The 13,252-nt window shown below is 41.1% G+C and overlaps 1 protein-coding gene across 5 annotated transcripts in view; it reads left to right on the top strand.

The window, feature by feature from the left end:
* Positions 1-1,116: 1,116 nt before the first annotated feature.
* SLC1A2 (solute carrier family 1 member 2) overlaps positions 1,117-13,252 on the top strand; it is a 118,425-nt gene continuing 106,289 nt past the window's right edge. For 4 of the 5 annotated variants that reach the window (XR_012159391.2, XM_073347976.2, XM_073347974.2 and 1 more), the window contains exon 1: positions 1,117-1,498. Coding sequence is in view for 1 of the 5 variants with exons in the window: in XM_073347976.2 (XP_073204077.1) it covers positions 1,482-1,498 (17 nt within the window). In the remaining 4 variants the exon portion in view is untranslated. The remainder of the gene's footprint in view (positions 1,499-13,252) is intronic. The other variant, XM_073347979.2, reaches the window with a different exon arrangement.

Below are 13,252 nucleotides of genomic sequence, written 5' to 3'. Positions count from 1 at the left end.
TCTGTACGGCTCTTCATTGATAGTAATGCAAATTAATATTTTAAATCAGGTAAAGATTTTCGGCCTCAAAAGAAGAAATGCAGGAACAGGCTTTTTCTCCGGCATTAACTCTAACTGCTGCCTTGCTTCCTATTTCTCTGTTGCGTGTTTTTCTTTTCTCTCTCTCCCCCCCCCCCACACTTATACAGTAGTGTGACCCCTCCCCGCACCCCGCCCCTTTGGAGTCCCAATCCGATTGCTAATCAGGTTGAAAGGACATGGACGTGGCAGTAGTCTATCGACCAGGGGGAAATTAACTCTTTGCCTCCAGCCCTTTCCGTGCCCTTTCCCCAGTGCGATCTCTCTCCCCCCGTCCCCCTGTTTTCTCCTTATAGTTTACCTGCTGCAGAAATGTGTCTCACACTCACCCCGTTTGCCAAAAGGCTAAACATGTGCTCTAATTAGCCACACTCCCAGTTATGCTTCCAGCGCCGCCACAGCAGGGTCCCCGGTAGCACCCCCACCCTGGTTCCTAACCGGAAAATCCAATCAACAGCCCCCCAAAGGCAAAGCCACGGAAACAAAGAGAAGAAACTAACGAGCAGACTGGGAAGGGTCCTCGTGAGGGACCGGCTGAGATTTATAGCTGCTGAGATCGCAGCGCGGCACGAACAATGCAAAGGGACATGAGCGTGTGTGTTTGCGGCTGTTCAGACGCGTCCTTTATGTTTCTGATCTAATCTCCTGCGTTGAACCTCACCGCTGTGCATTTTAAATCCCTTGGCAAAGGGGGGAGGGGGGGCAGGTAATGAAAACCGAGCAAGGCTGAATCTCTGCCCTAACTCAGCAGCTGAAATCGCTCTCATTCCTCTGGATCCATGCATTCCCTCGGTGGGATTTGTTTCCCTTCTTTAAAGAAGAGGCTGGGGGGGGGGAGGGGGGATTTATAGGGGTAACAGCAGCTAGTGATGTCAGCCCTTGCCTAAAATAGAGAAGGATAGACTGCAAATCCACAGCTAGAAGGCTAAAACCTTCCAATCCAGCCTCAGCCAACACCATGTCAATGTGAAGTCACCCACCACCTCTTCCCCCACATACACTCACATGCACCCCCCCTCCCCCAACCCCCCCCTCCCCCAACCCCCCCCTCCCCCACCACTCCAGGAGGAGAAAGCAAGGGATCAAAGCCCAGGTGTCCTCCACAGCCTAACCCGGCCGTCCGCTGCTCAGTTTCCACTAGGGCTGGCGGTGCTTTTTCCTCCAAGACATGAAAACCTAAAAGACGTGGAGAATATCAATCCAACAGGAGGTGGTGGAAGTGGAGGGGGGGGGGGAATCTGAAGAGCAGAGCTTCTGGAGTCTCGCCTTTTGGAGCCTTGAGGATTATACAAGGAATTTTTGTGCTACTACTTAGACGCTAAAGGGGGTTATCCAAAAGACAGAGCTTCCTTTGCATCCCACCTCCCTTGGATTCTTGAGAAGACAGGGGGGCTTTCAGGACCATGGCATCGCCAGAAGGGTGAGGAGGACTGTCAGTTTTGGAGGGTGGGATGGGAGAAAGCGTGTGTGTGTGTGTGTGCGCTCGCTGTGCTGTGTTGTGCTTTGGGTGACAGTTTCATTGCATCTGTTTCGGTTTATCCTTCACGCCTCTCCCCTTAAACAAAACCACCAGGGCGCAAGACGGAAAACAGTCAAAGGCAAGCGAGGAGAGAGAACGGAATTTCAAAAAATGAGCCGCTGGGAAGGACTCATTTGCCTACCTTCCGCAGATGTAAAGGCAAATGTGATCAAACCACCTGCCTCAAAGCTGGAGAGGTGCCCAGATCAATGGTTAAAATGAACAATAAATGGGTCTCGGTGTATATGTCTAGTCTATATTATGCGCTCTAACAAACAAAGGGAGGGAACAGAGGAACTAACCAAAACCATTTTTATATTGCAAAACTCTTTAAGGTCTGTGCCAGTTACAGTTGAAATGTTGTAAGAGGGGATAAGAAATGCTGGGGCGTGCTGAATATTACACAAGAGGCATTATTTATGGTACAGTAAACACAATGTGTTCACGATAGGACAATCCCTCTCCAGCTCTTGTGAAATGTCTGCGAGCACCAGCCACTTATTGGCTTCTCTAGGCTCTGTGTGTGTGTGTGTGTGTGTGTGTGTGTTTAAAAAGGTCTGCTCGCAAAAGGTTTCTTTGATCGCTGGTTGCCCTCCTGTGATATTGTCTAGCAATAGCATTATAATGCGTCTGGCGTGAGCCTCCCTCTTTATCCGTGGCCCTTGTCAGGTTGGATCAGCATGATCTGCGCTAGACAGGACCCTCCGAGGACACACTGCAAAGGGAGGCTCTGTTTATATATTGGGTTTGTGTCTCCTGGGATGAAAGAGTCGATGAGCTGATTTCAGTAACCTGGAGCCAAGGGGCACATTGCTGTAAAGCGTAGGCACCTCAGTGTCACACTACCTGGGCAAAGAACTGTGTCTTCTTCCAGGCAGATGGGCGTTAGGCCAGCTGACTTGTGGAAGTTGTGTAGAAATTACAGGCGCTGTTTCCCCCCCTAGGCATTCTAATACCCCCAGAAAAAATTAATTCCACGTGTATTCACAGCAGAGCTCTGGCACGGGGGAGCAACAGAAACTCTCTTCTCTGCCAATAATAGCTTAGCCTTGGGTACCATGCTACCTCCGGAGGGAATTGATAGACCATATATATACACACAACTGTTCTAGTAAACTGCACAGCACTTTAGCATTTCCCGTTGACAATGAAATGACTAATTAGAGGTTATGAACAGATAAATGGAGCGGCAAGGGAACAGATTTAAACTGGGAAAACAGAGTATGTCCCAGTGACTGTAGTTGGCCACCTCTTACCATTGCGTTTTCATGCCCCAGCTTTGACTCTCCTCTGTGCACCACGCAGCCAGATGCCTGTTTTTATTTTAAACTATGAAGTATTTCCTAGGTATATGTTTATTTCAGAGACCCATAAACGAATGTATTAGCTACTGTGACATTGTTTATACAGGGAAGATAACACAACAGCCAGATCAACTATAAGCAAAGACACAGGCTGATAGGTAGATTTTTCAGTTTGAGATGAAGTAAACATTTTCAAAATATAAGCAAACATAGGAGTGCTTTTTAAATACATTGATTGTACAGCCAGATAAAAGAGAGAGAAAAGGGTTTCAATAAACACACTTTTTTCTCTCTCTCCTGTTGGAGCACATAATGGGGGCAGGATAGGAAAAGAAGGAAGAAGTTTAAGAATTGTCTTCAAACTCCTACAGGAATGAATATAGATTAAGAAAATCTGGAGCATGGAGCAGCAGTGACTTCATGCATCATCTCTATTTATTTGGTGTATTTGATATAAAAATGAACCAACATGTCTTAGGATCCTTCAGATATAAGCATAACTTCAGTCTCTGCTGCTTTTATCAAAGAGATTTTCTCCCAAACCACCTGTCTCCAGTACGACAAAAAAACCCCAATCAAACTAAAAAACTTCCAGCCCCTTCCCCTGCCGGGTATATATCTGAGGATAGAGCTAAGCCTTCAACTATGGTCTAAACGTCAACAAACTCATGCTCTTTTGGACTAGCAAGGAAAGTGAATTCTGGAGTCATGGGACTTTCTCTATGAATGGATGTCTACCAATCCCTCAACATTTAACACGAGGGTCTGTTAGCTGGAAGGCCACAGATGACCTCCACTGTATAGCAGTATACAGCGTGAGACTCAGTCTCTCAGGTATGTGTTTCTAAATGGGGAAAAGACAGAGAGAAATAGAGGCTAGTATGAAAAAGCAAAATGGAACTGAGACAGGTTAATCTGGCATTCTGCTCCTGAGTTAGATAGTTAGGGCGGCACTGACGTTCAGAAAAACACACTTTCAGAGGTGTGTGTGCTGTACCTGTATTTAAAATTAATTTGTGAGTTATTTAACAATTTATCTCTAAATTGGGGAATTTGCACGAAAGTCTCAAAGTTGAGGATGAGTCAAAAAACATCACAATTTATTTAGCAAATAATAACACAAAGCACCAAAAATATACATAGAGGAGGGCAAATATGCACTCCATTCCCCAGAGGATATTGACTATGTACAACCAGTGTTCACAGGGGAGGGAGATTTCCTTGACTCCCCCCTTTCAATAGTGATTGCCACAGAGGCAAAAGTCTGAAGAAACTGAAGAAAGAAAGCAATCTACTGTCTGGAAAAATCTGTTATGATAAAAAGAAAAGGAGGACTTGTGGCACCTTAGAGACTAAGGTGCCACAAGTCCTCCTTTTCTTTTTACGGATACAGACTAACATGGCTGCTACTCTGAAACCTGTTATGATAAGTTTCTTTGCTAGCAACAAACCCAGCTAAAATGAAAATGTAGAATGAAATGTCCCTTGAAATAATAAAATCAAACCTTGTGAAGGCTGAGAATCAACGTTCCTTTAATTGCAGCCACTGCTGGTTTTCTTAATGCTAAATACATTGGCTGGTATTTTGATTGCTGAGTCTTCCTTTCACAGAGTCCCCTGACATGAATAGCATTACCAAACTTTTAGGCTGCTGTCTCAAACTGGAAACAGCTAACAAGTGATGCAGGGAGGAAAGTTCAGAGCCTGGTACTGACATTCACAGTTGTACTGTATAGTTCAAAGAGTCATTCACATTATTACATATTCCTAAAATACCTATTACCATACTGTCTAGTGTAGCACTTAATTTCTGTGGGTTTGGTCCTGCAAGGCGCTGAGCACTCTAATCCTGATCCTGATGGACATGTTCTTCACTTTCAGCATATGAGTAGCCCCATTGAGTTACAGGGGACCGCTCCTACCTCTAAAGATAAGCATAGGCCTATGTGATTCTTGGGTCAGAGTCAGAGTGCTTGGCACCTTGTGGGATCAAGTCCCATAGTATCTACTTATCAGTCTAATCTGATTCCCACTGAAGTCAATGGCTGTTTTCCCATGGAGAGCAGGATCAGGCTCTATATCTCTTAATACGTTTATTCTTTTTAAAGGGAGTTGGCCTAGTACATAAGTATTGCTTTAAAACTTACTTTTACAATCTAAGATGGACTGAAGCTGTTAAATTTGGATCTATATTTTGAAGACCTCCCAAAGCTCAGGTGTTTTGGTTTTAGGCTATTCTTGCAATAGGGGATATTTACAAAATTAGCATATGGGTCTGGGTTTGAATTTTAAATACTTAACTTCCAGAGTTTTTGTTTTGGATCTACCCATAACAAGACTGTAACCATAGTGAGGCTTCTGGTGTCACATAAGTGCTAAACAATCAATGTCCAAACTAATCAAAGCCAGAATAGCCCTCCTCATACAATTTCCATTACTCCTTAAAGCGTCCCATTAAAACTCTCTTTGTGGCATTACAAAACATTCTCATGAATGACCCAGAGACAAGAAAGTGTGATGATGCAGGCAGCAAAAGAAAGCACTTCATCATATAAGAAAGACACAGGCAGAGAAGCACTAGTATAGATATGTTAAAAAGAAACAATTGTATTATATATGAATATGAAAAATAAAAACCAGTGAAAATGGAACAGCTCACTAGAATTCTCCTGACATTCAACAATACAGATGTATCAAGATGTTTATCCAGTCCTGTGAGCTTATTGGTAAAATCATCTCAGGTACTTTATAATTTTATATACATAGAGTTTATTTAATAGACTGTATGCCAGCAGCGTTCTCACCCTGTTGTAAATGTAGTATATAGTTCAAGTTATCCCTTCCCGGGGTTTGGCTTTATTGACTCAATTAACAATAGCACAACATAAACTGCAGCCTAAGCTTTCTCCCTAAGTTTCCTTCAGGACCTCTATCTCAGCCCTTAGTTTCACCAGCTCTGAGGCATGACGGCCTTTTTTCTACTCCTAGATTGGACACATCTGATTTTAACCTCAGAGTGAGTCAGAAAAACTACCTCTGCATTTGTCTGCAGGGTTCAAGCAGCTAACATCAGGGTGATTCCATAGAAGAGCTTTTCATCCCCATGCAGGATCCTAGAATCGGCCACATTGTTACACACACACATATTTTCCTTCACCTGATTTTCATTTAATAATTTATTCATACAACTCTATTAATGTATACATGGACATTAGTTGAAATGTGTTGGCACATATGATTAAATACATTGGATTATAAAATCCACCCAATGTATTTCATTATTATCTTTATTTATTATTGACACAGCACCAAACAGTGTTGTAGACCACTTAATTTGTGTTCAGTCTCCACATCTGTGGGGCAGATGGAACGGATGAAGCACATAAATGAAAGACATGGACTATGGCCCTGACCCTGCTCTCAGTGATGTCAATAGCAAAACTCCCACTGAATTCAATGGACAGGATTAGGCCCTGTGAAATATAAAGCATGTTCCTTAAAACTAACTGCTGATGACACTACAGCCCATGAGACACCAGGTTTCAGTTCAACCTTGAGTAACAATTTCAAAGAGAAGATACCTAGGGCCCTTTGTTTTCGGTTTTTATTGTATTTAATTTTTTCCTGGGAGTTTATCAGTGTTTATTACTCCAACAACAAAAACAGGAAAAATTGGTGGAAAGAACTATTAATAATTTTTCTAGGCAAATATTGGGGTTTATTTTGGTGGACAGAAGGACACAGGAAAAAGTATTCAGTAGATTAATGCTTTGAATTCTGTTCATCAGGGTGGTTTGCTGCAGAAGTAAAACAAAACTCAAAACACAATGCCACCTCTGAGTTTAAGAAAACAATGACAGGTTTCAGAGTAACAGCCGTGTTAGTCTGTATTCGCAAAAAGAAAAGGAGTACTTGTGGCACCTTAGAGACTAACCAATTTATTTGAGCATGAGCTTTCGTGAGCTACAGCTCACTTCATCTGTAGCTCACGAAAGCTCATGCTCAAATAAATTGGTTAGTCTCTAAGGTGCCACAAGTACTCCTTTTCTTTTTAAGAAAACAATGTATCTCTACTCCCCAAATAAAACTTTTCGTTTGAATAAATGATTGACTGTTGTAGACTTAGAACTATTAGCCTATAAATAGTTACATTTAATAATTGGGCAACACCATTTGCAGCGCATACACTCAACTTCATCCTTTTGTCCTGTTTTTGCTTTTTTAAAATTTTAGAATACTTCCTTGTGTTCTGAAATGTATTCTGGTACAGGTTTTCGTTTTCTTCCCATTTTAGTGTGTCAGATCTGTAAACTGTTCTCTGCTAACAGCTTGAAATGGGCACATGGTGGGTGCGAGATTCACTCGAACATTCAGATGCACATGCACTTCAGAGCTTGCGAGCGTGCCCGTTTGTTTATTGTGTGTATCTTCTAGACTAATACATAGCCGTACCTCAACAGGCAGTTTTGCCTATTAACACAAACTAATGTATTATCATAATACAAATATCTCATGTAATGTATTGTATTGTCCTAATAAAACAAGTTATTTTTCATATATTTGAATGTAACAAAAGTAGGGTGAAAATCGGAAAAAAACCTAATCATACTCTTTGTAAAGCCTGGGATTTTTTCAGTAAAGTTCAGTTTAAACTGAAAACAAAGGGGCTTAAAGATACCATATAATCTTAGGCCAAAAATGTCAAGCTTGTGTACCTTAGGTACCTAAAATCCATTTCTAGGCACTTAAATATGACTCTCAACTACACTGAGCATCCAGAAGCAGCTCCTAGAGAAGTCAATGGGAACTTCTGGATTCTTGGCAATTTTGAAAACTGAGTAACTTATTTGAATACTAAAGTTACTAAATATGAAACCGAATTACTAAATATGAATCTCAAAGCCAAAAGTTAGGTAGCCATTTCTTACAAAGGTTGTGTGAGATTTTATAAAGCACCTGGTGTTGGCATAACTCTGCTCCCACCAACGTATATATAACATACTATACAAAATGTGATGGGTTCAGTTACAGAGACCCCCCTGGGGCTGTCGCCTGGTGTGCTGAGACTACCTCTGAGCCCATTTTCTCTGCCAGTTTGGGCCTCCAGAACCCTGCCTTGTTGAGCCAGACGCATGAGCCTGCTGCAAACACAGACCCAGGGTCTGAACCACGCCCCCAAAACTGCAGACTTAACTGAAAACAGCTTAAGAAGTGCTCCTGTCTCCAACACCCAGCTTCCAATGGGATCCAAACCCCAAATAAATCCGTTTTACTCTGTATAAAGCTTATATAGGGTAAACTCATAAATTGTCCACCCTCTATAACACTGATAGAGAGATATGCACAGCTGTTTCCTCCCCCAGGTATTAATCACTTACTCTGGGTTAATTAATAAACAAAAGTGATTTTATTAAGTATAAAAAGTACGATTTAAGTGGTTTCAAGTAATAACAGACAAAACAAGGTACGTTACTAAGTAAAATAAATCAAAATACGCAAGGCTAACTTAATACACTAAGGATCTAGTTACAAATACTAACTTCTCACCCTAGATGTTATCTCAGGTAAAATCCTTTTCAGACCAACTTTGTAGTTTATGGCCTGGGTCCAGCAATCACTCAGACCCCCACAGTTACAGTCCTTTGTTCCAGTTTCTTTCAGGCATCTCTTTGGGTTGGAGAGGCCATCTCTTGAGCCAGCTGAAGACAAAATAAAGAGGCTTCCAGGGCCTTTTATATTCTCTTTCATGAGCGGAAACCTTTTTGTTCTTCTGTGCAAAATCACAGCAACAAGATGGAGTTTGTAGCCACTTGGGCAAGTCACATGTCCTTGAATGATTCAGCTTTTTGCAGGCCGATGCCATTGTTTACATGTTAGTTTGAATGCTCCCAGGAAAGCTCAGATATGTATTGGTGTCTCCCAAAGTCCACTGTTAGTTGAGTACTCCCAATTACTTGAATAGCCCCTTCACAATATGTTGGCCAAACCTCCCTTGTGTGTTTCCTACAGCAAACACTTCAAATACAAGCATAGAGCCAACGCTCATAACTTCAGATATAAAAATGATACATGCACACAAATAGGATGAATATATTCAGCAGATCATAACCTTTGCAAAGATATGTCACATGGCATATCTAGCATAAAGCATATTCCAGTTATGTTATATTTACACTTATAAGCATATTTCCATAAACAAACACACACAGATACGTGCACAAGCATATGAAGAGACACTGCATATGTTCTGATAGCCCTGGAGCACAGGACTTTATTCTTCTAGCCATGGCAGAACCATGGAACTAACTGTATCTACGATACCCCTAGCACTTCCTCATCTCTGCTCTAACCCACTAATCCACCTCCACCAAGACTGCTTCTAACACTGCAAATCTCTGGGGAGCTTTCAAACAGCCACCATTTTTCAATGAGAAAAACTGCTACAAAAAGATTTTATTCAAATAGAACCCCTATTTAATGAGCTAATGGGGGATCGAGTTCATAAAAAAAATAAAATAACATGTAACATCCCAAAATTACAGTCGGGATGAATAGTAACAGACATATGCAGTGTGCCTGATTTTACTGTGTTTGAGAGAAACGCCTTTCTACTTTGCCACCAGATCTCAGGCTGTTCAAGCCTGAACAGCTGCTTGAACTTTGGGTTGAAGTTACATTAAGTGGTAAAAAAAAAATAACTATATGGCATAAAAATGGTTCCTATAACTCATTGTTCATAAGATAGATGTTCGTAAAATTGGGGTTCTGTTGTATATGTCTCAAATATGGCAGAAGATCACTGGCTTGAAGTCTGGGCTGTACTATATCCATTTCTTGACCTGCATCACTTCTAATGTCTGATGACATGTCATGGCTAGAAATACTGGCTTTATTTTGCCTGGAGAACATAGCACAGGTTTGCAGTAATAACCCCAGTACTGCAATCCATATTTTGACAAAATTCCCATTTACAAGATTGATCCTGGTATGCAGCATCCATTGCTAGCCCTGGTTTAGTTGTAAAATATTGGACTTTACAACGTACACCCTGATTTATAGGATATAACATTTACAGCATTTTTCTAGGCTTTAAAAATAGTTGGCTATTTTTTTTCTCCCTTCACATATGCACTTGGACTCTTGATACTAAGTAGGGCCTATCTAGTTTTATAAGCAGAAGGAAATGAGAATTTAAGCTCTCAAACACTTCAAAAGGAGTTTTTATGTAAAATGTGTGGCATAGACTTATTGACTCATGACATTGGCACTCATGGGTAATGTGGCCATCCCAAACAAATGCAAATAAAACTTAAACCACATCCCTCATTGTATAATTATACATATGCCATAATCTCTCTTTCTGTGTATGTGGTCCCCAATCCCCAAGTTCAGCCAGGCTGCATTTGGTGCAGGTTATAGGTGTGGGTAATGGTGGTGCAGCATTAAACCACCTCATCCCCAGCTGGAGGACAGTTTGATCCCTGGTGTAACATAAAGCCTCAATGATGCTTTAGTTAAACTGGTTTGTTTTAGGCTGTTTGATGCTGTTAATTTGGAGGGGAACTGCCAGAGTGCCAGCCCATCCCCCTGACATGACAGTGTGATGAAGAGAAAGTGGTGTAGGGCTGACTCCGCCTGGACGGGAATCCTCATCTGTCAGCTTAGGATGGCTCAATGGTTTTGCATAGCCAGAAGGAGTGCAAATGGGACATTTCATGGCTGAGGATTTGGCCCATAATTTATATTTTTTCCTTTTAAGCTTTATTTTAAGTTCCTTTATTTTTTTTCTAGCTATGTTCTCCAAGAATTTGAAATTGTCTGTGAAACTGGCAAGCAAAAACTAGATTTCAGGGTCAAGTTTAGGGTTTCCTAGTTTACTTCCACGTGATTTGGAGAGCAGCTAACTGAACGGAGCATAGGCAGACCTAGAGATGGGCCCAAACTAGAAGTTTGGATGTGAACCCACACAGACTTTGGGGATGTCAGGATACAAATCCAGACCTCTACTTCACAGCGTAGTCCCTTTTCTGTGTATTTGACCAAACCAGACTGAATCTAAACACCCTCAAATGTGAGGGAATATTGAATTCATATTGCAATCCAAACCTCAGGCCTTGGGCTCATGTTTGCACACAATGTGACACTCTGTTAGAAAACTGATGGAGAGAAGGCCCTATGCTAAGAAGAATGCTTCAATTCTTGATCCTTCCTTGTTGAATCTCTCTTCATTTTCCCCCTGGTGTCCTGAACTGTTGAGATGAATTAATTACAAGTGCTTCAAAATATTGGACAAACCTTTCAATGGTCGCATCTCTGGATTGGCCTTCTGCTGATGAAAACACTTGTTTTTGTCAACAGAATACAACGTATAACTCATGAAGATCGGAGCGACCCACCTTGTCTCTCTAATAATCTGGGACCAACACAGCTACAGCAACACTGCATGCAATCATTAAAATCTGGACATTTAGTTAAAAAAACTGCTTATATGTGTTTATATTTTTATTTATGCATTTATATTCATTCTAAAAACAACGAGGAGTCCTTGTGGCACCTTAGAGACTAACATATAAATTTGTTGGTCTCTAAGGTGCCACAAGAATTCCTTGTTGTTTTTGCTGATACAGACTAACACAGCTACCACCCTGAAACCTGTTCATTCCAAAGGATCTCAAAGTACTTTAAAGCTAATTTCTGACTGTATGTGCACTGGCATACAGGGAAAACGAGAGGCCAAATTTAGATGATCATGTTCCCTAATTGTATATAGAATCCCTTAAACCAATTTACACTCAGTCATGTATAAGGGATGCTAGATTGGGGTAGCCTACACTATGATAATTTGAAGGAAGATGTAAGAACATGTAAATTAATGTAAATCTCACACGATTTAACTTGCACCTTCTTACACTTTCCTGTCTTGCTATTTTTTTTTCTTCTCGGCCTTCAGCATGTGAATTACGCCATCATTGACTCCCTTGTGTTAAATGGGCCCAATTTAGATGGAGAGAGAGTGTGAATGCCATATTTGAAAGGAGGTATTTCTAGGTCAGATTAAATAGGACTGATTCACCTCTTGGTTATGCTGGTGCAAATCAAGGGTACATCAGTGAGTTCCCTAGTATAAAACCAGGGTAGGTGAGAGGATAGTCAGCTGGAAGAAGGTGCAAAATACATTAAATTACACCTGTCTTACACATTTGTAGAATGGGTGTAAGAAGGTCTAAGGGAATCTAACTTTCATTTTAGCATGTGGCCCTGTTAGTCTCAATTAAGGCCCAGCTGTGGAACCCTTGTTCATGTTGCCGAGCACTTATAAGACTAGCTCCACTCAAGCCTATGGGACTATGCTGGTAAGTGCTCACCTATATTAGGGTTCCACAACTGAGCCCTTGGATTCATTTAGACTCATTTGATCCAAGTGCACATGCAAGCTGCATTGCAACAGGTGTGGGAATGAAGATGAGGCTCTGCCATGGTGCATTAACGGGCTCATGCTGCTAATGAACGAGACTCAGACTACTCATAGCAGAGGACACGGACCAGTGTAAAAGAGGCATGGTTGGAGGGAAAATCTACAGTTTTCCATAGCAAATAGCTAGCCCTGCCCTGATTCTGATAACCCTTCTCTGTGATGGCACAATGTCTCATTCACTGAATTTATCTGGAGCTTCGAGAGTATCAGAACTGCTGCCCACACTGTGCTTGCTTAGGAAAGATTTGGCCCTATATGCACAGGAATCAATTAACACACTACTGCAATGTGGAATGTGGTGGCTGTTTAGAGCATACAGCTATAACTATTGTTATAATTACAATAGCTATTGTTATAACTACTATAGGTATTGATGACAATTTAGGACAGGAAGAACACAGCACCCAATTGATATTAGGGAATTTAAAGTGGGCATATTGTAATTACCCATGTAGCAATTTGTTCTGGGGCAATGCCCCTATTCTTATAAAAAGTGCCATGGAATCATTAACAGCCACAGCACTTAGAAACATTATAATTTTCTGTTCATTATATTATTAAAGTACATCGATGGCATTTCTAGTATTAACATTTGCTACCTATAGTTTTTCTTTTTTGAAGATCATAGGAATAAATTATTTGATGATCTATTGAACTGGGGTGAAAATAGTAGCTTTCCAAAGGAAAATCTCAAAGATCCCCTGAAATATGCTTTATACTATACTTAAAGTCATATACTTTAATGTCAAAAAGATCCCTGCAAACAGATACGTTTCATGTGTATATTATTACATGCAAAGATTCACGGTTTTGAAGTATTTCAAAAAACTGATTGTGCTCCCGACTTAGCTGTTGATTTGTAAGCTAAGTCGTGAG

The sequence above is a fragment of the Lepidochelys kempii genome, chromosome 6 (genome assembly GCF_965140285.1).
Source record: "Lepidochelys kempii isolate rLepKem1 chromosome 6, rLepKem1.hap1, whole genome shotgun sequence".
Lineage (NCBI taxonomy): Eukaryota > Metazoa > Chordata > Testudines > Cheloniidae > Lepidochelys > Lepidochelys kempii.
The sequence above is the reverse complement of the archived record's forward strand: the minus strand, read 5'-3'. Positions and strand labels throughout refer to the sequence as shown.